The following is a 27,751-nucleotide window of genomic DNA, read 5'->3' as shown; positions in this document are numbered from 1 at the left end:
TTTGTTCTACCTTCTTTTTATTTTAAAAATGTAAATGTTGAATTGTAAATAATTAGAACTTGCAAATTTTACAGTGGATCAATTCATTGTTTTAGTTTCCTTTTATATGTATTTTGATGTGTACTTTATTTTTTATTCACAGGAAATATAAATTGTATCATGAGAAATTTTTTCTCGATATTTAATTTTCAAATATTTTTTTTATTTTTTTTCCTTGTTTGCGACGGATTGGCGATGGATACATCCGTCGCTAATTACTATTAACGTTGAATGTAGCGATGGATTAGCGACGACTATAAATTCGTCGCAAAACCAAAGTCGCCGTATAGTAACGACGGCCTTGCGATGGATGTTGGCATTCATTATTTCGTCGCAACTTAGCGACAGATACAATCCATCGCTACGTAGCGACGGAATGAGCGACAGATATATTTCGTCGTGAATTAGCGTCAAAAAATTCATGATGAAAGATATCCGTCGCTAAGCTGTTTAGTGATGGATTAGCGGTGGATTAGCAATGGATTTAGGTCGTCGCTAATCAACAAGTTTTTTGTAGTGTATGCACATAGGCTTGAGTGTCAAACCATGTAAATTTCATGTATTCTCTTGTTTTCTTCTCTTTATCTTGTGATTTGCTTGGTGTTTATTCATGGTGTTCATAACATGTTTTAAGTTCAGCAACTTGCTCGTTGTATATAGTTGTCCTGATCCTTTGCTTCATTATCCTTTTTTGGTTCTCAAATTTGGATAATTTTGGATTCTAGAAGGCTGAACAAAATAATTGTTCTTTTGAAAGCAAATAAGCATTCAACAAATTTTATTTTATTTTTATTTTTTATTTTTGAAAGACAAGCTAGGGTTATTCAGATCCCTACCAGATATCTCTTAAGCCCCATGTGGCAGAGGGATTCGAACCTGGGGCTTCAGCTTACCACATGGGATACCACCTCGGTGGTAAGCATTCTACAAATTTATCAGACAAACAATTGGATGAATTTGGTTACAGCTAATACAACATTTTGAGCTGCAAGAGAAGCATAGATGGAGGCTTCATTTGACATAGAGGAACCACCACCGGCTAGATCAGAGAGGGACCTCAAAATAATAAAGGGAGTCTTCTGCTGGAGACAGACCAGTGCAACTCCTGCACTTTCCATGTCATATGTGGTTACATTGAACTTGTTGTAGAGGAAGGCCCTGTAAGCAGCATTGTCAAGGAACGCATTGGCACTAACCCCCCTACTCACTGTTACTGCCACTGGCTCCCTTGGCAAGCAGATTGTAGAGTTCACACATCTTTCCAGCTTTAGATCCTGCAATTAAGCATGGACAGCCATCCAAGCGCATTGGCACTAGCTTCATAGATATGTTAAGCATAGTTTTTTTTTGCTAGAGATGACAATTTGAATCATCTTGTTTAATGTACTAGAAATTAGAGTGGCCTCATCTATATATCCGTGATCTATAGATAAATAAGTTTATATTAACAATTATTATTATGACAAAACATATGATTAATAAGCAGTATGCATACATCTAAAATAAAATATTATTTGTTAATAATGTATATAAAAAATATATTGAAGCTAAAAATAACTTTTTATACTATTTATAGTTGAGGAAGGAAAGTTACACAATTAAATGGCAAAAACATAGGAGGGGCGTGACTTTTGGTAAGTCATGCAAGGTTGCAAATTGAGAATATTAAGAGAGAGAGTATATTGCAACATTTCCTATGTCGAAACGTAACACCTATTTTTGTGTAAAAAAAATCATAAGTGCTATGTAAGTAATACAATTCTTTCTTTTTTTTTTGAAAAAAGTTACAAATGCACAAAGAAATTTATAATTCCATTAAAGAAACACATGATAAATGTGCCATTTGAGAAAAAATTATAACAGAGAATCATTTGGCCTTCACTACCCACGCTTGTGCATTTATAATATTTAAGATTTAGGATAGGATTATGAAAAGTAAGATTTTTTGAGAATGAAATTTAAGGATATTGTCAGCCGTTAATTTTTAAGTGCTTGCAAAACAACCTTACATGTTGCAAGAACATGATCAGCAGCATGTTTTTCACCAAAGAAACATTATCACATTTATAAGGTTAGATCTATAAAAACGTGTAAAAAAATATGAAAAGCATGTACATATTAATGACCATGCATATATATATATATATATATATATATATATATATGCGTGTGTGTGTGTGAGATAATAGAATCCCTGAATATGAGAACTAATGTGTGAACTGTGATTTTTATGGATTTTTTGTTCTTTTCTCTTGAATCTAACCGCACGGATGTGATCTACATGCTTGGTTTTATAAGAACCCGCTCTTGAGTCATCCGATTTTGATGCATAAACTAGATGTTTTAAGGCTTTAAAATCAATGGCTCACAATCTTCATAAATATTCAAGCATTCAAAAATCACATTTTTCATCGAAAATACATGATCCAATGGTTGATTCCTAGCAAATTTACCATGCCAAACACATCCACATGGTTCGATTTGCAAAAAAAGTGTTGGAAATACCTACATTTCCAGTTCTCATATTCTAATTCTCATATTTTAGTTCTCATATTCTAGTGACTAAATATATATAATGCCTTCCTCAGGCCCCTTTAAAAATCATAGTATGAAGTATTTTTTTCACGTCTAACACCATAGATGTGATATATAGGTTTTGATTAGTGGGAACCTACTTTTGGATTGTGGGAATCTGAATTGTATACAGGTTTTTTCTAGTAATAAAAAATCAATGGCTCTTGAATCATTTGATTTTGATGCATAAACTAGATTGTTTTAAAGCTTTAAAATCAACGTCTCACAATCTTCATAAATATTCAAGCATTCAAAAATCACATTTTTTCATAGAAATACATGAGCTAATGGTTGTTTCCTAGCAAATTCATCATGCCAAGCACATCCACATGGTTGGATTTGCACAAAAAGTGTTAAAATGCCTATATTTTCAGTTCTCATATTCCAGTGACTATATATATATAGATATATATAGAGAGAGAGATGTTGAGAAACTATATTTTGATGACACACAATATGATACACTGTAATATTTGATTTAATATGATATGATAATATGTCTTCATGAATAATGTTATATTATGACTGGATATGATTTGTCATGTATTTAACGAGTATTTGATGCAAGGATATCTCACCCAAAAGGATGGAGACCTTCTGCTCAAGTACAACCTTAGTGCAATCATACTCTCTGAAGAAAAGTTTGATGGGTCATTCATTCTTAAAGATCATATAAAGAGATTGACTACTTCAAGATGAATATTTTTTTCTTCTTTAAAGTCATATGTAACAGAACCTTCAGAAGCATGCATATTGCATATTACATGCTTTATCATACAAGCCACTCATTCACAAAAGCTATGTTTCATAAAAGCATACGATATTTTCAAAAAGCACCTTTGTTGAAATCTAATCATTGTATCTTCTTACAAACTTTTATGAAAAAGGTATTTTGACAAGATATAATAGCTCATGATTTCAAAAGCATTAATTGTACCATCTATCATAAAACAACTTGAAAAGAAATAAAAAGTAATGATTTCAAGTATGTAAGGAAAAGACAAACATAAAAATCGGCTAGTTGAACTAAACAAAGAAAACTAATATTATTATAATATGTTTAGAAAAGACTTTAGTTATTTTATACAACTCAAGAATGTCGACTTACTTAAAGTCATCATTCTTTCTGTAAAACATTAAATACCACCTCAAAAACTTTTTAGAAATAACTATCTTAACCCCACTCAAGAATGTCGACTTGCTTAAAGTCTTCATTCTTTCTATAGACATTAAATAGCACATCATAAAATATTTTGAGATATGACCATTTACAAAATAAAGAACTCAAAGCATTTATTGTACTTACACCCATTTAAGTCAAGAAGTGACGATTTCTAAATAAAATACTAATGTACTACAAATCATTAATTTGAATAAAGACAAAACTACATGATGGTTTAAAATCCAACGTTCAATGTACTACACATCATTTATTATGAGAATAGACCTTTTACAAAATATATCACACCTAAAATACTACAACGAATAGTCTACTCCAAAATATTACACTTATGGAAAGAAGACCTTTTCAAAAAAGCAATATAGTACACAAAGGTGTTTTTGAATTGACTTGACATCTCACATCCCAAAAAGACAATCATTTCAAAAAGCCAACGACTATTTTCTGAAGGCTATATAAACACAAACAAAATAGTTTTTCAAAAAAGAACATGTGAGCTTACAACGAGAAATATTCATATTCGATATTTGAAAGAGAGCCTAGAAAAAGAAAAAGAAAAGAAAGATAAAAGGTCAAGAATAGCTCTTTGACAAAGAGTATCTTCTGAGTGAAAATAACATAACATTCTGAGAATCCTTCATTCGTGCATTCATATCATTCTGAAGGTTCTATAGGAAGTATTGTAACTTTCTGTTAATCATTGTATTCCTTCTTTGTTGAAAGAAGTAGACCTCTGTGAAAGAGGGTGTGCCCCTTCTCTGTTGAAAGAAGAAGACCTCTGTGAAAGAGGGTGTTGTCCTTCTTTGTTGAGAGAAGAAGACCTTTGTGAAAGAGGGTGTGTTCCCCTTCTCTGTTGAGAGAAGAAGACCTCTGAGGAAGAGGGTGTTGTATTATTTATCTGGTAACTCAGATGTTATAGTGAAAGGCTCAAGTGTTTTGCTTGGGGACTGGATGTAGGTCAGTGACTCGACCGAACCAGTATAAATCCTGTGTTTTATGTGTTGTGCCTTATTGCATTTAATTCTTTAAATTATCCATCTATTTCATATTTCACTATTCACCCCCTCTCTAGTGAAATTTCATTTGTTATCAGAGCAGGTTTGCTGGTTTCGACATAACAAGTCTTCCAGCACTTATGGCATCAACCTCTTATGCTCGTGATATTGAATGTCAACACGCATCTCGTCCTCCTTTCTTCAACGACTCTAACTATGGATACTGGAAATGCGGAATGACTATATTTCTCAAGTCCATAGATTTTGCAGTATGGAAAATTATTGAACATCCATACATATCTCCATCCCCAGACTAAAGCTTATGGTCTGATGAAGAAAAGAAGATGGCCAATCTAAATGCAAAGGCTATGAATGCTTTGTATTGTGTCATTGATCAAAATGAATTCAACATAATATCTATTTGTGAATCTGCTTATGATATTTAGCATTCTCTGGAGGTAATTCATGAAGGAACCAACAAAGTGAAAGAAGCCAAAATCTCATCTCTAGTTAAAAAATATGAGTTGTTCAAAATGAACAAAGATGAACCCATCACAGAGATGTTTACAAGATTCACCAACATCACCAACGACCTGAAATCTCTAGGAGAAACCTATTCCCAGACAGATAAGGTGAAGAAAATCTTGAGATCTTTCACAACTGATTGGGAGAAAAAAACTACAGCAATTGAAGAAGCTTAAGATTTATTCAAGCTTACCCTGGATGACTTAATAGGCAATCTTATGGCCTATGAAGTCCATATGAAGGAAAAAAGGGAAGAGGAACAACCTACAAAGAAAACTCTGGCCTTCCCAGCTCTTTCTGAGAATAAAGACTCAGAAAAAGAATCTGAAATTACGCTACTCACCAGAAAATTTCAGCGCTTCATGAGAAAGAACCGGCTTCCAAATAAGCACAAGGAAAGAAAAGACTCTAAGGAAGAGTCCATGTGCTATCAGTGTAATAAGCCAGGTCACATGAGACGTGATTGTTCTCTTCTAAAAAGAAAATCCAAAACCGAGGAACCAAAGAAAAGGTTCTTCAAGAAAAAGGCTTTGCATGCTCAATGGGATGATTCAGAACCATCCACAAGTGAAGAGTCAAGTGATGAGGAAGTTGAAACCGCCAACATGTGCTTCATGACAGAAAGCTCTGTAAATGAATCTCTCGATTTTTTTTTCGAAGATATTCAAAATGCTTTTCAAGAACTTTTTGAAGAATCAAGAAAAATGATTCTCAAAAATAAAAATTTGAAATCTAAAAATCTAGAGTTGTGCAGCAAAATGAAAAACTCAGTATTGAAATTTCTTAGTTGAAAAAGAAAAATTTTATGATTACTTCTGAAATCTCCTCTACTAGCTCGAAGACTAAAAATCTTCAAGTAGAAATTTCAGAATTAAAAAGTAAAACTGAAAACCTTATGAAAACGGTTTTCAAGTTTACCAAAGGAAAAGATAACCTGGATAAACTCCTATCCTCTCAAAAATTCTCTTTCTACAAGAATGGTATTGGTTATTCTCACATGAATAAACCTTCTTGTATAAATAAAAAGATTGTTTTCATCAAAGGTTCTGCTGAACCTAAGCAGAAGCATTACAACTTTCATACTTTGTACTCCTCTAAAGATATAGACAAACCCAAATCAAAATGGATATGGGTTCCTAAGTCTAATAAAAAGGGACTCGATTGGGTACCACAAAGAATTTTTACTTAATATTTTGCAGGCTCCAAAGAAGAAGAACAGATGGATACTAGACAGTGGATGTTCAAAACATATGACAGGACATCCAGATCTTTTTGTTGTTCTTCATCATAAAGAAGGAGGAACTGTCACCTTTGGAGATAACAACAAAGGTTTGATAATTGATATTGGTAATATTGGTAATATCGATAAACCTCTTATCAAAGATGTTCTCCTTGTTAAAGGCTTAAAACATAACCTCTTAAGTATAAGTCAAATGTGTGACACAGGTTATAATTTTAGCTTTAAATATGATGCATGTCTTATAACAGACACCAACGAAAATATCATTTTAAAAGGTATAAGAAAAATAATATATATGAATTATACCTAGAAAATATTACTGAACATTGCCTTATGGCTAATAATGACACTCAACATTTATGGCACATGAGAATGGGTCATGTCAACTCAAAATACATGTCTAAATTAGTTAAAAACAATTTAGTATGTGGGTTACCTAAAATGTCATTTAAAAATGACTATTTTTGTGATGCATGTCAACTAGGAAAATTGTCAAAATCATCTTTCAAATCAAAAAATATTGTTTCAAGTAAAAGACCTTTAGAGCTTCTCCACCTAGATCTTTTTTGTCCCTCTAGAGTAGCTAGTCTTAATCATAATAAATATGCTTTTGTCATTGTAGATGATTACTCAAGATTTACTTGGGTAATATTTTTGAAAAACAAAAGTGATACATTTTGTGAATTTGAACTTTTATGTAAAAAGTTACAAAATGAAAAATCTTGTTCTATTATAAAAATTCGTAGTGACCATGGAGGAGAATTTGATAACGATCTTTTATTAAATTTTTTTAACTTGCATGGTATTTCTCATAACTTTGCCTTTCCTAGAGCTGCACCTCAAAATGGTGTAGTAGAAAGAAAGAATAGAACCCTTCAGGAATCTGCTAGAACTATGCTCCAACATAATAACCTTGCTAAATACTTTTGGGTAGAAGTTGTTAATATTGCATGCTATATATCAAATAGAGTTCTTATTAGGCCCTTATTAAATAAAACTCCTTATGAATTATTCTATGACAGAACTCCAAGGATAGACTATTTTAAAGTCTTTGGGTGTAAATGCTTTATCCTTAACACAAAAGATAACCTTGATAAATTTGATGCTAAATCTGTTGAAGACATATTCTTAGGATATTCAAGTCATAGTAAAGCATGCAGAGTATTTAATAAGAGTTCAAATACTATTGAAGAATCTATGCATGTCAATTTTTGTGAATCTATTGATCAATCTGTTCATAAGCAAACTAACGATGATGATGTTGAAAGTACAAATTTATTCTTAGATAACACAGCTAAACCCAATAAAGATGATCTTCAAAGAACATTTGCTGAAATCAGAGATCATCTTCAAAAGCAGATTTTGAGAGACCTGACCAAGAGGGTTCAAACTAGAGCTCAGCTGAAACGGATTGCAAACATGACATTCATTTCTCAACTTCAACCAAAGAAGATTGATGAAGCCATCATCGATGAGTTCTGGATGCTAGCCATGACTGAAGAACTGAATCAATTCCAAAGAAACAATGTTTGGGATCTTGTATCAAGACCAAACGATCATCAGATCATTGAGACAAGATGGATCTTCAGAAACAAGCTAGATGAAACAGGTAATGTTGTAAGAAACAAGGCAAGACTAGTAGCTCAAGGATACAACCAGGAGGAAGGTATTGATTTTGATGAAACATTTGCTCCTGTTGCTAGACTTGAATCTATTAGAATGTTTTTAGCATATGCAAGCTATATGGATTTCAAACTATATCAAATGGATGTCAAAAGTGCATTTCTAAATGGTTTTATAAATGAAGAAGTATATGTAAAACAACCTCCAGGCTTTGAAATGAATAATTTCCAGATCATGTTTTCAAACTAAAACGTGCCTTATATGGATTAAAATAAGCACCTCGTGCTTGGTATGACAGACTTAAAACCTTTTTATTAAAAACTGGTTTTTCTGTAGGCAAAGCAGATTCTACTCTATTTGTGAAAATAGTGAATAATCATACCCTAATCGTTCAAATTTATGTGGACGATATTATCTTTGGATCTACTAACAACACTCTCTGTGAAGATTTTTCTAAGTCCAAGCAGAAAGAATTTGAAATGAGTATGATGGGAGAACTCACCTACTTTCTTGGACTGCATATTAAGCAAACCAAGGATGGAGTCTTTATCAACCAATCTAAATATGCTCATGAACTTCTGAAGAGGTTCAACATGAACTCAACTGCTTTAAAAACTACTCCTATGAGCACAACAACTGTATTGGACAAAGATGAAGATGGTAAGGTTGTGGATACAAAGTTATACAGAGGTATGATAAGATCACTATATTTAACTGCTAGCTGTCTAGATATCATATTCAGTGTTTGCTTGTGTGCTAGATTTCAGTCAAATCCAAAAGAATCACATCTTAAAGTTGTAAAAAGAATAATGAGATACCTGAAAGACACAGTTGATTTTGGGTTATTTTATTCAAAATCATCTACATTTGATTTAATCTCATACAGTGATGCTGACTTTGCTGGAAGTAAATCTGATAGAAAAAGCACAAGTAGAACATGTCATATGCTAGGGCACTCACTAGTTTCATGGTTAAGTAAAAAACAAAACTGTGTATCATTATCAACTACTGAAGCTGAATACATAGCTGCTAGCCTAGCATGTACACAGGTCATCTGGATGAAACAAACTTTGAAAGATTTTGGTTTGAAATTCGAAAATACAACTATTTTATGTGATAACACAAGTGCTATAAATTTATCAAAAAATCCTATTTTACACTCTCGAACTAAACACATTCAAATTAGACACCACTTTCTAAGAGAACAAGTCCTAAACAATATAATCAAACTGGAATTTATACCCACTAATAAACAATTAGCAGACATTTTCACTAAACCTTTAAAAAATGAAAACTTTATAAGAATTAGGAGAGAATTAGGGATATGTAAATTAAGTGATTTATAAAATCAATTCATATGACTAATTAAAATTTAAAAAGATCAGTCTACTCGAGTTCACCTTTACAAAATATTAAAATATAATCTATACTTGACAAAATTTATCTTAACCAAAGAATAACAAGTAAAAACGATAAAAACACTTTATGTGAAATCTTGTTTTACAAATTTGTGTCATAATCGAGTGTTTGCTTTTCTTACTATTTTTTATTTTTTTCATCATTCCATTCACCACCTTTTTCAAAGTTAAGGTCTTTCATATTTCACGTACATCATAAAGTTTTACTATTTGATTTAATGCTTTATGTCATCTTTTATATCTCAAGTACAATCTACTTTTTGTCCTATCATCTTTCACATTTTTTATAAAATTATTATAAGGAATCATTCTCGACAATTGGTCCTTCATTTTTTTAATATGTTCTTTTCATTTGTACCATTAGTACCATCCTTCTTCTCTCTCTCTATCATACGAATTGAGCCTCTATCCTTGACTTTGACTCCTTTACACATTTTAATTAATCTTTTTCAAAAACTATGGACTCCCTCCAATCGAGTTTCTCTACAAACATCAATTCATGTTAATCATGACATTGCTTTATGTCACTCATCTCATATCAAGCGTCAATCTTTTTGTCCTTTTTGTCCACTCATATCTCACCCTAAATTCGTATATGGCATTACCCTTTCTTTATGTCTATTCTCACTCCTTCCACGCATATCCATAAAAATACTTCTTATATAAGAAATCATTACTCCTCACTCATGTATTTCTTTTGTCTTCTTCTAAATTCATCTTTCACGAATTTAGAATACTTTCTCATAAAGTAAAAAGATTATTTAAAGTTGTTTGTTTTATTAGGCCATTATTCATCTCACATGATATGGCTCTATGATCCTCCTACACCTTTTTTTCACGAATTACCTTTACTCATCACAACATCCCGTGGATATCTTCAAAATCTATCAAAGAACACTCCTCTTTAGGCTTACTCTTTCATCCTATCTTATTCACCAATTTTTTACTACTTCCAATAAAACACTCCATACTCAAGTTTTGTCACACATCACAACTTCGATAGACTCTCACACTATAAAATTTCCTTAAGTAGAAAAATAATGTTTAAAATTATTCTATCAACACTATCTTCCAAATAATGATTTGATCTATCATTCACAAGAGCTTTAAGTTACAACTCACGCTTTCTCTTTTCAACTAAAATCTAAAATTCAAATGTCACTCACTTCTTATCATAATTATTTTCTTCTTTCTATTTAATAGATTAATTCATCCCTCACCAATTTACTCGAAAATCTCTATCATCCTTCAAGCCTTTACCCTCTCCAAGTCCTTATTTTCTTTCAAAAGCTTTCATTCTCTCAAAACCTTTGGAAATGGCCTCCTCTTCACGATCATCCGACAACAACATGATTGAAGCATCAAATTTGAGATTTTCAGATCTCATTCACATGTATCATTCCATTAACTCCATGCCCATCCAGACCGGCAAGTTAGTACATCTTGAAGCTTTTCCATCATTCGACCTACAAACTTCCCTTTCAGAATTTATTCATGTTCTAGCCTCTCCCCAATTTATGACAATTTATCCACATCTCATCAAAGTTTTCTACACAAATCTTCCAGTCGACCACTCCACTATCACTTCCATGGTTCATGGAAAAGTCATCTCTTTCAACATTTCTCAGTTAGGCTGCATTCTCAATATCTCTTCCTGCGGCATTGAGCTCCCTAACATAGTTCCTATCGACTAAATTGTGTTTAAGAAAATCCTCTTCTCCACTCGCTCAACCCATTTTTCGTGGCATATAAGCAACTTGAAGCCTCATGCTTTGTTGTTGTCACAAATCCTTTCTTTCAATGTAGTCCCTAAGTCACCCTTTAAGGGATTTATTGCCAATGAAATCTCACTCCTTCTCTATGCAATCTTCTGTGCTTTTCCCATAAACTGGTCCAGTGTCATCTTTAATAACATGATTAACTTTCGTTATTTTCGCTCTCTTTCTTTCGGGTACTTCATCACCCTTATTCTTCAATACTTCCAAATACCTCTTGAAATTGATGTCATCTACTACTCCAACCACACTTTTGATGACTCCTCCCTCCCTAAGAAAGAGTCCCCTCAACTCAACTCTGACGACGAAGGCCATCAAGAAGCAGATCCAGCAACAACTTCTGAACTCGACATCTTCTCAGCAATTGTCGATGTACAGAACACCCAGGATCTCCTTCTGAAGAGTCAAGCATCTCCGCATCAAGCCTTCGAATTCCTGAAAATCGGCCAAGATGCATTTCTTCGGAAGTTTCACCCCTCATCCGACTCAGAATGAACTTTTTTTATTCATTGATCTGTAATAACTTTTTATACTCTGATCCCCTCCTTTTTGTCCATGACAAAGGGGGAGAAAAACCTGTCTCCAATATTGGAGAAAAATACTCTGACACTTTCTATATTTTTTATGCATTTTTATGATATTATTATTACTATACATAATGGCTTTTTTGACAGGGGGAGCATATTTTGTCATCATCAAAAAGGGGGAGAATGTTGAGAAACTATATTTTGATGACACAATATGATACATTGTCATATTTGATTTAATATGATATGATAATATGTCTTCATGAATAATGTTATATTATGACTGAATATGATTTGTCATGTATTTAACGAGTATTTGATGCAAGGATATCTCACCCAAAAGGATAGAGACCTTCTACTCAAGTACAACCTTGGTGCAATCATACTCTCTGAAGAAAAGCTTGATGGGCTATTCATTCTTAAAGATCATCTAAAGAGATCGGCTACTTCAAGATGAAGATTTTTTTCTTCTTTAGAGTCATATGTAACAAAACCTTCAGAAGCATGCATATTGCATATTACATGCTTTATCATACAAGCCACTCATTCATAAAAGCTATGTTTCATAAAGGCATACGATATTTTCAAAAAGCACCTTTGTTGAAATCTAATTATTGTACCTTCTTACAAACCTTTATGAAAAATATATTTTGACAAGATATAATAGCTCATGATTTCAAAAGCATTAATTGTACCTTCTATCATAAGACAACTTGAAAAGAAATAAAAAGCAATGATTTCAAGTATGTAAGGAAAAGACAAACATAAAAATCGGCTAGTTGAACTAAACAAAGAAAACTAATATTATTATAATATGTTTAGAAAAGACTTTAGTTATTTTATACAACTCAAGAATGTCGACTTACTTAAAGTCATCATTCTTTCTGTAAAACATTAAATACCACCTCAAAAACTTTTTAGAAATAACTATCTTAACCCCACTCAAGAATGTCGACTTGCTTAAAGTCTTCATTCTTTCTGTAGACATTAAATAGCACATCATAAAGTATTTTGAGATATGACCATTTACAAAATAAAGAACTCAAAGCATTTATTGTACTTACACCCATTTAAGTCAAGAAGTGACGATTTCTAAATAAAATACTAATGTACTACAAATCATTAATTTGAATAAAGACAAAACTACATGATGGTTTAAAATCCAACGTTCAATGTACTACAAATCATTTATTATGAGAATAGACCTTTTACAAAATATATCACACCTAAAATACTACAACGAATAGTCTACTCCAAAATATTACACTTATGGAAAGAAGACCTTTTCAAAAAAGCAATATAGTACACAAAGGTGTTTTTGAATTGACTTGACATCTCACATCCCAAAAAGACAATCATTTCAAAAAGGCACCGACTATTTTCTGAAGGCTATATAAACACAAACAAAATAGTTTTTCAAAAAAGGACATGTAAGCTTACAACGAGAAAAATTCCTATTCGATATTTGAAAGAGAGCCTAGAAAAAGAAAGAGAAAAGAAAGAGAAAAAGTCAAGAATAGCTCTTTGACAAAGAGTATCTTCTGAGTGAAAATAACAGAACATTCTGAGAATCCTTCATTCGTGCATTCATATCATTCTGAATGTTTTATAGAAAGTATTGTAACTTTCTGTTAATCACTATATTCCTTCTTTGTTAAAAGAAGTAGACCTCTGTGAAAGAGGGTGTGCCCCTTCTCTGTTGAGAGAAGAAGACCTCTGTGAAAGAGGGTGTGTTCCCCTTCTCTGTTGAGAGAAGAAGACCTCTGAGGAAGAGGGTGTTGTATTATTTATCCGGTAACTCAGATGTTATAGTGAAAGGCTCAAGTGTTTTGCTTGGGGACTGGATGTAGGTCAGTGACTCGACCGAACCAGTATAAATCATGTGTTTTATGTGTTGTGTCTTATTGCATTTAATTCTTTAAATTATCGATCTATTTCATATTTCACTAATCACCCCCCTCTAGTGGAATTTCAAGAGAGAGAGAAAGAGTAATGTGTTTTTTAGGCGGTCTTTTTAGTTAGGTCTCATTAGGCTCCTTCAAAAATCACAATTTTAAGTATTTTTTCTCATGTCTAACACCGTAGATGTGATCTATAGGTTTTGTTTAGTGGGAATTGACATTTGAATCGCGAGAATTCGACCTGTATGCAGGTCTTTCCAGTGATCTAAAATCAATGGCCATAAAGGTACCAGTTTTTTTCAGCTCATAAAACTATGTTTTTTTGTAGAAAAAACATGATTCAAGAGTCTATTCTCACTAAATCAAGTCTGCTAAACACATCTAACGATTCAGATCTACCATAAAACACTTAAAACCTATGGGGCTTCCTTTTTTTAACTTTTTTTCGTTGTTTTTTGACCTGTGAGAGGCTGACTGGTTGTGATCATCAGTAATTGCCTTTTTCGTTTGCAAGTAGTTTTTTACAAAATCAATTGGATAATTTCTGACTTTATGAATCAGGTCCAGCATTGTTATTTCATTTTTAATTTGGTAATAAGTTAATCTGACCGTCAGTTTGTTTGATGGTAACTGTTCAGTCTATCATCATGCTGCCTACAATTTGTCTACTAAAGCATGGTGGTGACAGGTCAGTAGATCAACCATATAATCGTCAAATTTCATTAAACCTTTCTTCGTTCAGCTTGTACATTTAAAATATTTGTAATATTCCAAAACTATTTGTTATGTTAATCTAATTTGGCATTTTTATAAAAACAAAATCCATAGAAAGATTTTGCAGTTTTGAAACCAATGGCATGCTTAAATAAAAAATGAATATAAGAGTAAAGAAGATATAGCCCCTTAGACCTACAAGTACAAAACATAGACTTTTGACAACAAGAGAATTTTTTTCATCACAAGATAGATGATTTGGTTGTCTTGGAAACAGATTAGGCGAGCTAACATGCTCGGACATGTTGACACGGACAGTCAATATTTAGTATCATTTTATTTTTAAAAATTTTAGTAATAATTTATTTAAAATGCATTTTCCATATTAGAATATCAACAAATTAGTCTTTATTAATTAAAAAATTGAATATTATGTGTTCTCATGTCCTATTTTCCAAATGGTTTTCAATTTTACAAGTTGAACTTGCATCAGGTGTTTTCATGACATAAATGTTTTCAAAGAACTTATAATGTTTCGAACTTCTTTTCTCCGCAAAAACACTGAAAAAAAACCACCCAAAAACACATTTTTAGGGTTTTAGCAGCACTTAAAAATGCTTCTAAAAACAAATCTAAGAAGACGTGTGCATCTTTTTGGGTTTTAGCGGCATTTTTAGGCTATGCTAAAGACGAAAAATGCAACCCACTAGTTGTCGTCTATATATATATATATATATATATATATATATATATATATATATATATATATATATATATATATATATATATATATATATAGAGAGAGAGAGAGAGAGAGAGAGAGAGAGAGAGAGAGAGAGAGAACCAGCAGATTCATATGATCCAACGTGGCTCTGATGGACGGCCAGCACAAAAAATGGGAAAGAACTCGCTAAAAAGTGAGTTTTTCTACTTTTTTAGGCTTTAAGCATCATTAAAACACTTTTTAAAAAAGAAAATCTGTGTCATTTAACCGTTCTACCCACGCTTTTGAGTGCTGCCAAAGGTCCCAGCAGAACTAGGACCTTTAGCGGCTCTAAAAGCACCACTAAAGCCTAAAAAAAGAGAAAAAACACTGTTTTACATGTTTTTTCGCTGGCCGTCCATCAAGGTCGCGATGGATGGCTAGTATGAGTACTCTAGTAGTTGCGCACTAAGGGTTGCACGGCTACTCACTATATGTATATAGAGAGAATTAGGTAGGTGCTTAATGAAATATGCTTAATTGGGTTTTTCTGCTCTTTTGGTGTTTTTTTGCAGTTTCGATCCCATAAACGTGTTGGGCATGGTCGATTTACAAGGAATCCACACCTAGATCATGTGTTTTGGATGAAAAAAATAATATTTAGAGCCTCAAAATTTTACAAAGATTTTGGACCATTGAGTTTTCAAACCTTATAAAACCCACCAATGTGTCAGAATGAACACTTCAAGAGTTGATCCCTATAAAATCAGGTACATAGATCACATCTATACGGTCAGAATTTAAAAAATAAACGGAAAAAAACATACCTCTTTCTCTCTCTCTCTTTATATATATATATATATATATATATATATATATATATATATGAGAATTGAATTTTCTCATGTTGCCCCCATTAAGCCCTAGTTTGAAGTGTTTTATGATAGATATGATCTGTTAGATGTGTTTAACTTGCTCAATTTAGTTGGAATCCACTCTTGGATCATGTTTTTAACAAAAAATTTTATTTTTCTGAGCTGAGAAAAATTGATACCTTCATAGCCATTGCTTTTGGGTCAAGAAAAACCTGTACACAGGTCAGATTGGGGTGATCCAAAAGCTGATTTCCACTAAAAAAAACCTATAGATCACATCTATGGTGTTAGATGTGAGAAAAAATATCAAAAACTGTGATTTTTTAAGGTGTCTAATGGGGCAGAACTAGAAAACAGGCCAGAACAAACGCATTACTCCATTCTTTTCCCTAAAAATCATCATTTTTGGCATTTTTTTCTCACATCTAACACCATATATGCGATCTATAGGTTTTGTTTAGCGGAACCGACTTTTTGGATCACCGGAATCTTACCTGTATAAAGGGTTTTTTCGGTGATCTAAAATCAATGTCTATGAAGGTACCAGTTTTTCCCAGCTCATAAAAACATGTTTTTCGTCGAAAAACATGATCCAAGAGTCCATTCCCACTAAATCGAGCATGCTACATCTAATGGTTCAGATCTATCATAAAACACTGCAAAAACTATGGGGCTGAACGAGAAATAGGACCTAATGTCTCACACACATATATACCCATCTACCGTATCCCTAAACTATCAATCAAATTAATAATCAGATGGTCAAAAAACCCACTGCAGATGTGATCTAATTGGTTTTTTTAATCAAAAACAGGTTTTGAATCAGATGGGTAAGAAAGATTTCCACATCACAAAATTCAAAGGTCAAGGGACTACCAAGACATTATGAGTTTATTATAATCATAATTTTATCTGGTGCAGTTGACGTCCGAGGCCTATGGGACATCCTGAGGCTCGCCCTAACCAACTCAGTGAACTCAGGAGGGCGGCTCATCTCAGCACTTGACGTACCAAATGCCATCATTCTCAGTCATGTGGATGCGGATTGGCCTTTTGTTTGAGAAATCAGATCAGATGATATGTCAAACACTTTTTTTTTTTGTGTTTTAAAATCACCACCGTCCAAAGCCTTCATCTTTGTGTAATGACACATCAGTTTTTTTGGTGGGCCCCACTGTTTGTAGTGTGATGAAAGGCTACGAAGTATAATGATTTCAAAACACCAAAAAAAAAAAGTGTTTTGACGCGCCACCTGAACTCACCTCCTTGTTTGTTCATATATATTATAGATGGCATTTTTATGCAGCGACGCTGCATGATGCAGCACCGCTGCTGCCACTGACAGCCACACTTCTCAACATTTCTCAAGATGGAGACCGCGCCCATCTCTGAAAATGCCGAGATGAGTGGCTGTTTGAGCCATAAATGATGCAGCGCCGCTGCATATTATGTGAATTGAGTCTGATGTGAATGAAGTAAATGAAGAAGTGCAATGTTTAACTTGCCTTGAGCTTCTTGGAGACATTAAAGTATTGGCTGTTGATAGGAACCCAAAATGCGCGCTGCCTGACTTCAGGGGTTCCATCAATGGTGAAGACCTCCTCAGGTTGATACCAAACATTGTTTAGTAGGTTGTCCGAGGGCCTTCCATTCCCTGTAGTGTTGTTGTAATCTGCAAAATGAAGGTACCCATATTCCCTTGTGTAGTCCCCATTTGATTCAAGAGATAACGGGTCGTCAGGCCCATCTCCATACCTCTACACGCATCAAGAAGATTATGTTGGAAAGTTAACAATTTTGGATGAGATGATAAAGAGATGGCTGCCAGAAAAATAAAAAGGATTTTTTTTTTATGATCATTTGAAATTACTTCATTTTTGTACTTCATTTTTCAGATAATTTTCTAGAATCTTTTGGTTTCTTCAAATTTTTTGTTTTTTTATTTTAAAAAGTAAATTTTTTTTATGACAAAGGAAAACCCTCACTGAAAACTAGGTTACTTAATGGGTCTGCCTCCTAGATGCCGACCAAATTTTCATTCTGAATTCATTGCCCAAGTCTTTGATACGGACTAAGTGGTGGAAGAGTCCACATTCAGCTCCAAGGATCAAAATCTTGTAAATAGATTCAAATATGACCGATCGGAACCCAAGATCCAATCTCTATATGAAGCAAGCCACCTCAGCTAAGTGGGACCTAAGCTAAATGTCTCCACATCAACCATACAAGTCACCTAGGCCATTAGCTACATCAACAACGTGGGACTCGACCTTGAGTGCCCTATCTTAGAGCATTAAATACAAGTGGGTCTTGCATGAGGTGTTCCTTTAGAAGGATTTAAAAGGACATATGGGACCCACTCCTTGGGTGCCCCAGATGGCCTTGGTGAACCGTGCAACCCTCTTGAAGACCCTCCCCATGGATCCGTGCAACCCTTATGGTTCTTTCCTTTATGGACATTGAGCTCCACATTGATGAACCAAGTGAAGGTTCTATCTAAAATGAGTAGATTTATCTATTTTCGGCTTTTTCTAAATTAGTATGCCTATATAAAGAGCTCATTATGTAGTATAAATATATGAAATGAATTAGAACCCATCTGTCAAAATCGTATCTCTTGTCCTCTCTCTCTCTCTCTCTTTACTTACCCCTCCAAGTACGAACCCCCTAACTTATTCATCCTTCTTTTAAGGGCTCGTTTCTTTATCAACTAATGGTATTTTGAACCTTGCTTGGGTCTAGAATTGGCTAAGTACAAGGTATGATCACTTCTACTTTGAGTTCGTGTGGACTACACCAGTAACATGGAGAACTCGGGCCAACCCAACCTTGCACGTGATGCCTTGGCCAACTATGAATGGACAAAACATGCAAGTCGTCAGAACCCTTCTCCTAAGCCCTACTTAAGCCTTAACCCCTCCTAAGACCCAACCACTTTGATATCTACTTTTTGATGCAAATGAAATTTCGCCAGACTTGCAAAAGTCATCCAATATTAGTTATTTGGGTACAAAACTTGGACTCAAATTCCCTTAGGATACCTATATCAGACCCTCTAAAAATTAGAATTTTGTCATATCTCTGTATGAAGATATTGATTTTAAAAGTCAAGCTTGCTTTACTCAAACTCAGTTCAGCTAATAGAAAACCCAAAACTGACTTGCAACTTGCCCAAATTTTAATTTACAAAAAACAAGTTTCCTGACCCTGAAAATTTAACCTGAGCTAGACCCAGGTGTTTAGAATCATCTCTTAATTTTTGAAAATTTTCTGTAACATAGTTTGGGCATACCAGATTTTTTATTCGACTCTGCTAGAACAAGCCTACCCTATTACCCGAATTGACTCTCAAACTTAATCATGAACCTAAATTAGCCCACCTAGACCCTAAAACCTAACCTAGGCCCACCAGGAATGCACCACACCCTGTGAGTTAAAATAAGTAGATTCACAACTACCCAATTACATATGATTGAGGTTAATTTTCTAAATCCTTTTGAAATTTGACTTGAAACCCGATTTTGACAACACTGTCATTAGCGCACCATGTGAAATAAGCGACCCTGCAGGGCAGATAAACGAAGCAATCAGCTTGGCTTGGCATGATAATGAGCTTATTTGGGCTTATAAATAAGCAAATGGTCTTAACAAGAGAACTTGAACATACAAGGGTTTTTTGCTCGTCTCAAATTGAACATGGTTTGTAGTGACACATATTTTGCTTAGCTCTTGACGTTAATCAAGAGGGCTTGATTTACAAAAAATTCTAACCACTATGATTATATCTAAAAAAAGTCGAGAAATATGAAAAATCACTAAAAAATATAAGAAATTAATGCAAAAGCAAGAAATAAATCAAAATAACAGGAAATACTAAAATCAATCTCAATTCTAAATTCTCAATTTGACTCGCTCTAATCCTAGATCTTCTTTATATTTATTGGAAAAGAATTTCAATTCTAATAGACTCCCTAAACTGATAACCTTCTAAAAGATCAAACTTATCCTAATCTGATGGAACCTGGATATTGGATCCAATACATAATCTAATATCTATTACCAATAAATCAAATACTAAATGATCCAAAGAACCAATTCGATAAAAATCCAAAATATGAATTAGATCTAATGAATCTTTATAAACCCGGGTCCTCGTCCCCGCTCCTGCATCATTCTCTCCCTGTTGCAGAAGATTTGCCCTTAAGTTGATCGCACTTATGCTTCTTCCAATTCCATTCTACTGTGTAGGTTATGGACCCACGATATGAAACTGGATATCAATGCAGGTTCACAAAGTGAGCAGCCTGAATTGTTCCGACGTGCATCGGGAAGCCCAAAATATTTTTTCAAACCAAAGTCATCCGGATCCTGAATCAAGTATGGGCCAAGGGGATCATATGGATCCAGTGTATGCTTGATCCAATGTGAAGAAATCCCAAAGCAAATGAATAGGATCTCTCACTCTTTCAACCCGTGCTTGAAACATTGGTTCAAAATGTGGCTCCTGGTCTAATAACTCAAAGGAATCAGGTCAACTGAAGAACGAACCACAGTTTTAAGGCCAGAACTAAAGTGTCCAACCTGAATATGGTCCAAACCGGCTTAAATCATCCCTGAGCCGATGCATGTGGTCTCTGACCCGACCTATAATTGTTTTGAACTAGTCATAGTTTGCCGTAAATCGGCCAGAAACTTTGACAAAACAATTTGATTTTGAGTCAGACAAGTGTGATACGCTACAACAACCTTGAACCGGTTCTGTCTATTAGTTCAAAAAATTATAAACACGTGTTTAGGAAGCCGGTAGAGGTACCCCCTTCTGCTAGTATGCTGGCACTTCCTTTAGTCAGCTTGGGAGTCGGTGTTTGGTTGGATTCAGCCTATGGCCAAGCCCTAACTAGGTTCTCGCTGCCAGCTTACCCTCCACAAAGGTTGGAAAGCATAGATTGATCCACTGCCCCACACCCGATTCACTGCAGAGAAGAGGGCTAGGCGGTGGTTCAGGCGGCCATCCTGCTGGCCTGGGCACCTCCCGTAGGCTAGGGTCAGTCGACAGCAAATGGTTAGAACAACTGAGAGAGTGAGCAACTACGAAGCTGGTCGGATGGTGCGAGAGAGTGGTGGAAGAGGAGGGTGAGGCGACACAAGCAAGCCCAACCATACCGTTGTCGTGGACCCTGGTGGCGAAGTTGCTTGAGAATAGAGAGATGGCTGGGATTCGTCGAGTAGCTAGAGAGAGCGGGCAGCTGCTCCAATGGCCTCGGTCGATATTCCAGTGAGTGGTGGCTCGGGCCACGCGTCTGGGGTCAAGATGAAGGCCAGATTTTCTTTAGGCCATGGAAAGTGGCCTACTTTTTTTACGACCTTGGACACTGCTTTGGGAAATGTTGCTCCCTATCAGCCTTCCTCATCCTGTGGGGTTTGCCCAACAGGGGTGGGCGAATGAGAGTATCAGGTGGCATCCCACCTGATTCACTGCAAAGAAGAGGGTTTTTGCCTCCCTTTTGTAATTCCTCACGTTCTTGCCTAAACAACTCTGTACTCATTTTTGTCATTTGTTGCTCACCAAATTGAATGCTTCAAAACTGAAGAAACCAACAAGATCTTTCGTCAAATGGAATAGAGACGATAATCCTTCCTTGCTCTGATACCAATTGATGTAAACTGAGAGTGCTCAATTTACGAGAAATTCTAACCACTATAATTATATCTAGAAAAAATTAAGAAATACGAGAAATTTCTAGCAAATATGAGAAATTAATGCAAAAGAAGAAAATAAATCAAAATAACTAGAAATACTAAAATCAATTTCAATTCTGAATTTTTAATTTGACTGAAAATATAGGAGCGGGGCCAGAAACCCAGGTTCATAAAAATCCATTTGGATCTAATTCATATTTTGAATTTTTATCATTTTGTTCTTTGGATCGTTTATTATTTGGTTTATTTGTAATGGATATCAGATTATGTATTGGATTCAATATTCATGTTCTATCAGATTAGGATGAGTTTTATCTTTTAGAAGGTTATCAGTTTAGGGAGTCTAACAGCATTAGAATTCTTCTCCTATAAATATAAAAAAAAATTAGGATTAGAGGCAATCAAATTGAGAATTTAAAATTGAAATTAATTTTAGTATTTTCTAGTTATTTTGAATTATTCCTTGTTTCGCATTAATTTCCTGCATTTTCTAGCGATTCCTCATATTTTTTAGCTTTTTCTAGATATAATCGTGGTTGTTAGAATTTCTCGTAAATTAAGCACTCGCAATTTTCTAGATTTATAAGAAAATTTTTCTAATTCTAGATCTTCCCTATATTTATAAGGAAGCTTGGATATTGGATTCAATACATAATCCGATATCTATTACAAATGAATCAAATACTAAACGATCCAAAGAACCAAATACTAAAACTCTAAAATATAAATTAGATTCAAATGAATATTTATGGACCCAAGTCTTCAACTATTCTCATTAATAATGCAAAAGGAGGGCCGAAGACATGGGTGCATAAAGATCCATTTAGATCTAATTTATATTTTAGACTTTTATTATTTGGTTCTTTAAATCATTTAATATTTGTTTCATTTGTAACAAATATCAGATTATGTATTAAATCCAATATCCATGTTTAAGTTTTATCTTTTAGAGGGTTATCATTTTAGGGAGTCTATTAAGATTAAAATTATTTTCTTATAAATTTAGGTAAGATCTAGGATTAAAGTCAATGAAATTGAGAATTCAGAATTGGGATTGATTTTAGTATTTTTAGTTATTTTGATTTATTCTCTGTTTTGCATTAATTTTTTGCATTTTTTAATAATTTCTCGTATTTCTTAGCTTTTTTAGAGATAATCACGGTTGTTAGAATTTCTCATAAATCATGCCCTCTCAATTTACATCAAGTGTATCAAAGCAAGATTATCATCTCGGTTCTATTCGATGAAAGATTTCAGTTTTGAAGCATTCAATTCAAGGAGCAACAAATAACGAAAACGAGTACAGAGCTACAAAGGAAGGCATATATCTCTAAAGGTCAAACAGTTGGTTGGAGAATTGATGCAGCATGCGTATGCTTGGAAGAAGATCGCAGGGGAGGTAAAACCCGAATCAACCAGCCTTCCAAGCCCCACCACTGCTGAGTCGAGCGACACCGTCGATGACCCCTCCTACACCATCACTCGACCTTTCTCCCATCTCCACCTGTTAGCCACCGTCTGTCCCACCACCACCACTGGATGGGACCGGCCAATGGGACAACCCTCTTCCTTGTAGTGAATCGGATGGGATGCCACCTAATACTTTTGTTGGCCAACCCCTATCCGGTGACCCCCCGCCGGATGAGGCAGGCCGGTGGGGGCCAACCTTTTTCGCAGCTTTGGCCAAGACCGTCAGAACAGCAGGCTACTTTCCATGGCTGAAAGAAAACCTGGCCTTCGTTCTAACCTCAGATGCACGACTCGAGCCACCACTCGTCGAATCATCGGTCGAGGCCATCGGAGGAGCTACCCGCTCTCTCTAGCTGCTCGGCGAATCCAAGCCATCACCTCCATTCTCGAGCGAATCCACCAAAAGGTCCACGACAATGGCGTGGTTGGGCTTGCGTGTGTCGCCTCGCCCTCTTCTTCCACCAATATATCGCACCACCCAACCAGCTTTGCCGACGTCCTGGCTCGCTCCCTCAACTGTTCTGACGACTTGCGGCCGACTGACCATGGCCTGCGGGAGGTGCCCAGCCAGCAGGATGGCCGCCTGAACCATCATCTGGCCCTCTTCCCTACGGTGAATCGGGTGGGGAGCCACCGGATCTACCCGTGCTTCTCAACCTTTGTGGAGGGGAAGCTAGCGGCGAGAACCTGGCCGGGGCTTGGCCGTCAGCCGAATCTAGCCAAACACCTACCCCAAGCCGACCAGAGGAGGTGCCGGCGTACTGGCAGAATGGGGTGCCTCAACCGGCTTCCCAAATGCATGCTTACAATTTTCTGAACTAACAGACCGAACCGGTTCGATGCTGTTGTAGCATATCACATTGGTCTGACTCAGAATTAGACCGGGTCATCAGAGTTTCTGGCCAATTTAAGGTAGATTCTGACCGACTCGGAATAGTTACAGGCCAGGTCAGAGACCACATGCATCGGCTCAGGGCTGATTCAAGCCAGTTCAGACCATATTCAGATTGGGCACTTCAGTTCTGTCGTTCAAACTCTAGTTTGTTCTTCGGTGGTTGTCCCGATTCCTTTGAGTTTTTGGATCTGGAGCCATATTTTGTGCCAGTGTTTGGAGCATGGTTTGAAAGAACGAGAGATCCAGTTCATTTGCTTTGGAACTTCTTCACATTGGATAAGGCATACACTAGATCCATATGATCTCTTTAACCGAGACTTGAATCAAAATCTAAATGACTTTCGTTGGTTCAAAAAAATATTTTGGGATTCGAGATTCATGCCAGAACAGTTCAGGCTACTCACTTTGTGGACCCACATAAATATTGAGTTTCTTATCGTGAGTCTACAACCTACACAATAGAAACAAATTGGAATAACCGTAAGTAAGATCAAGACTTGAGAGCAAGTATTCTCCAATCGCGAGAGAATGACGTAGGAGGGGGCCGAAGACCCGAGTCCATAAAGATCCATTTGAGTCTAATTTATATTTTAAATTGTAATCATTTGATTCATTGGATCGTTTAGTATTTGGTTAATTTATAATAGATGTTGGATTGTGTATTGAATCCAATATTCAAGTTTTTTTCATATTAAGATAAGTTTTATCTTTTAGAGGATTATCACTTTAGGGAGTTTATTAAAATTATAATTCCTTCCTTATAATTACAGAAAAAATCTAGAATTAAAATACGTCAAATTGAGAATTCATAATTAACATTGATTTTAGTATTTTCACTTATTTTGATTTATTCTCTTCTTTTGGGTTAATTTCTCGTATTTTTTAGTGATTTATTGTATTTCTCAGTTTTTTCTAGTTATAACTAGGGGTGGCAAAACCTGACACGACCCGCCAACCCGCCTCTTAGGCGGGTTCGGGTTTGGAAAAAGTGAACCCGTTTAATAAACGGGTCGACCCGCCTAACAAGTTTATTAAACGGGTTGGCCTGACCCGTTTAATAAACAGGTTAGGCGGGTGGGTCAACCCGCCAACCCGTCTGCCAACCTGACCCGCCAACCTGACCCGCGAACCTGAGAACTCGTTTACCCGAACCAACCCATTTATTAAATGGGTTGACGGGTCGTGTCGGGTTACCCATTTATTAAACGGGCCGGGTTCGTGTTTGCCACAGCCGACCCATTTAATAAACGGGTCAGGTTCGGGTTGAGGTATGCTGACCCGCCAACCCGTCGGGTCGACCCGCCAACCCGACACGATTGCCACCCCTAGCTATAACAGTAGTGGTTAAAAATTTTCGTAAATTGAGCCTCTATTTACATCAGCTCTTGAAACCTATCACCTGCCAGTAATAGCGGTGCTTTTGAGGCTTACAGTAGAAGACGATTCCATCGGATTTCAAAAGCTTATTTAATCTACTCTTTGGCTCAGTTTTGGCGTCCAGGGAAAACCCCCAGTTAAAGTTCATCCGTTAGCCTTTGAGGAGTGGGGCCCAGCTAAGACGTGTCTTGGTGCCATTGGCGCTACCTCTTGATAAGCATTTTGTTTTATACGTGGCTTCTCCTAATTGGGCTGCCCTGAACACTGGATCGGGCAAGTGCGGGGCCCACGCATACCTCTCTCAAGTGAGGTATTTTAAAAATCTAAAAGTAGAATATTTTAAAAATATTTCCTATTTTAAAGACATTATGTTCTAACGTGATATCGTTGTGTTACTAATGTGGTATTTTTATTTTTTATGTTTTTATGTACTTTCTTAATTACTTTTAAATTTTAAATATAGTGATATTAACCTAAGACGTTTTCCGATAAAAACAAATCTTTTAGTTTTATCCTGAGAATTTCCTTAGACTATAAAATTCTGAGAACGAGATTTGTCACCATGTATAGTTCTCTTATCATAAAAAAACATGGTAGGTTGCTGTAGGCCTTTTTGAATCAGATCTGAGTCAAGTTAACGTATGAAATATTTTGAATCTTACTGAAGAATAGAAAAAAAACAGCAATTTCATCTATTCACAAAATTAAAAACAGGGTCACTTTGAGCTTAACGTCACTCAGATCTGATAAATTTTTACAAACTTTTAATCTGGAAAATTGTTAAAAGGTTTGCTTTATGATAAATTTTCTTTCACACAAATATACATTGCTCTGAATATTATTTTTTCAGTGCAAAAAGTCATACCTGCCAATTCCAAAGACCAGTATGAGCCCAAGACTCGGGAATGGTCACATCTCCTATTTGAAGGCTTGGATTTGCATTGCCTGATATCCCAAAATGCACAACCCCTTCAACTCTAAATAAACTCAGTAACAGTTGGGTAGTTATGCCTGCATTAAGCTGTAAAAGAAAAGCCATTGTATCATATTTTGTCTCACAGCAGTAGAATTTTATATTTCCTGTCAAATACAAATTGCAGAAAAATACAATACCATGCTCAATCCTGTCATGACCACAATGACCTTCTTCTTTCCAATTGCACCAAATCTAAACCTTCTACCTACAAAACAATCAATATACACCATCAAAAGAACAGATTATGAAATTCTGCACTTTTGGGAGCTCTCTGCAGTAATTTAAACCAAAAACCAATAGTTTTTTCAGTGTAATTTTACAGAATAAATTGCATATAGCATAAAAGTTAACCACCAACTTAGGAAAACTAAATTACAACCACGATGCTTACACTTTGTGAGGTAAAAACTGTAAACCTGACAAGTATAATAATGAGAAAACAATGTTATCATACATCCCATTAATTAGGGGTCGACAGGTATGACTTCCCCCGTTTCGGTGTCCGCAGTGTAAAACTGTCCGAATACTTGCCCTTGCCCACCGGTGATAGTTTCCCATCAGCTTTGGGCTGTGGCAAGCGACGTACCAAGCGAGCATCCAACTCGCAACGTCCTTCAATTTAAAGACCTTAAGCCAACCCACCTAGCAGGTTTTCCGGCGCCCCTGTGGGCAATCAGCATAACCAAATTTACAGATCAGACACAGGAGTTCATAAAAATCACCAGAAATGTCCAGGTATTGGAGAGCTTGATTTCGCTTGAAGCTTGGTGATTGCAAGAGAGGGTTCATCTCAAAAGAATTGGGTACCACCAAACCAATGTAAGGACCATTGTTGTTGATCTCACTGATCTTTTGTAGCATTTTTCTTGAAGCAAATCCTTCTGAGCAATTGATATGAGCCAACAAAGCAAGAAGCATTAAAATGGTGGTCAAGAGAGCCATTGGAAGCTCCTTCCCTTCTCTGCTTTTGCCTCCAAATCTTCCTATATTTATATGGAAGGAAATTAGTGGTTAAAAACATGCTTCCGACAGGTCAAAAAAAACTGACTGGAATTAGCTGGATTCTTTCAGTGCATGGACCACCCCTAGAAAACGAAAAAAACCAAAAAAATTCCAATGACCATAAAGAAAGAGACGCATGCGCTGAATTCGAAAAATATATTGAAGCAAACCATCCACATGGTTTTGCCACATTTACAAGGTATGGGCAATAAAAAAATTAACAATAATGACATGGCAAGTGT

General features: G+C 35.5%; 1 protein-coding gene across 2 annotated transcripts; it reads right to left on the bottom strand.

Moving 5' to 3' along the window:
• Positions 1-838: 838 nt before the first annotated feature.
• Positions 839-27,457, bottom strand: LOC149828787 (bark storage protein A-like). Of its 2 annotated transcripts, XM_090016972.1 has the most exons (6): positions 27,230-27,457; positions 26,645-26,712; positions 26,397-26,552; positions 19,635-19,652; positions 17,595-17,846; positions 839-1,313 (listed from the first exon to the last, which is right to left on the bottom strand). In XM_090016972.1, exons 1-6 carry the CDS (start codon positions 27,447-27,449, stop codon positions 975-977), a joined length of 1,053 nt encoding a protein of 350 aa, XP_089873098.1. In that variant the 5' UTR covers positions 27,450-27,457; the 3' UTR covers positions 839-974. The 2 variants fall into 2 exon arrangements, with proteins under 2 accessions (XP_089873098.1, XP_089873099.1); XM_090016973.1 differs by lacking the exon at positions 19,635-19,652.
• Between the last annotated feature and the right edge of the window lie 294 nt (positions 27,458-27,751).

Source organism: Nuphar pumila, chromosome 9, assembly GCF_984573655.1.
Source record: "Nuphar pumila chromosome 9, dmNupPumi1.hap1.1, whole genome shotgun sequence".
NCBI classification, from domain to species: Eukaryota; Viridiplantae; Streptophyta; class Magnoliopsida; order Nymphaeales; family Nymphaeaceae; genus Nuphar; species Nuphar pumila.
This window is presented reverse-complemented; position numbering and strand designations above follow the sequence as displayed.

What these genes read in the sequence shown, in the direction of transcription:
- LOC149828787 (XM_090016972.1), bottom strand. Translation starts at nt 27,449, where the DNA reads ATGGCTCTCTTGACCACCATTTTAATGCTTCTTGCTTTGTTGGCTCAT. An exon ending in TCATGACAGGATTGAGCATG is followed by an intron (nt 26,553 to 26,644) that starts GTATTGTATTTT and finishes TTTCTTTTACAG; the next exon opens with CTTAATGCAGGCATAACTAC. An exon ending in ATGTCTCCAAGAAGCTCAAG is followed by an intron (nt 1,314 to 17,594) that starts GCAAGTTAAACA and finishes GCTTAATTGCAG; the next exon opens with GATCTAAAGCTGGAAAGATG.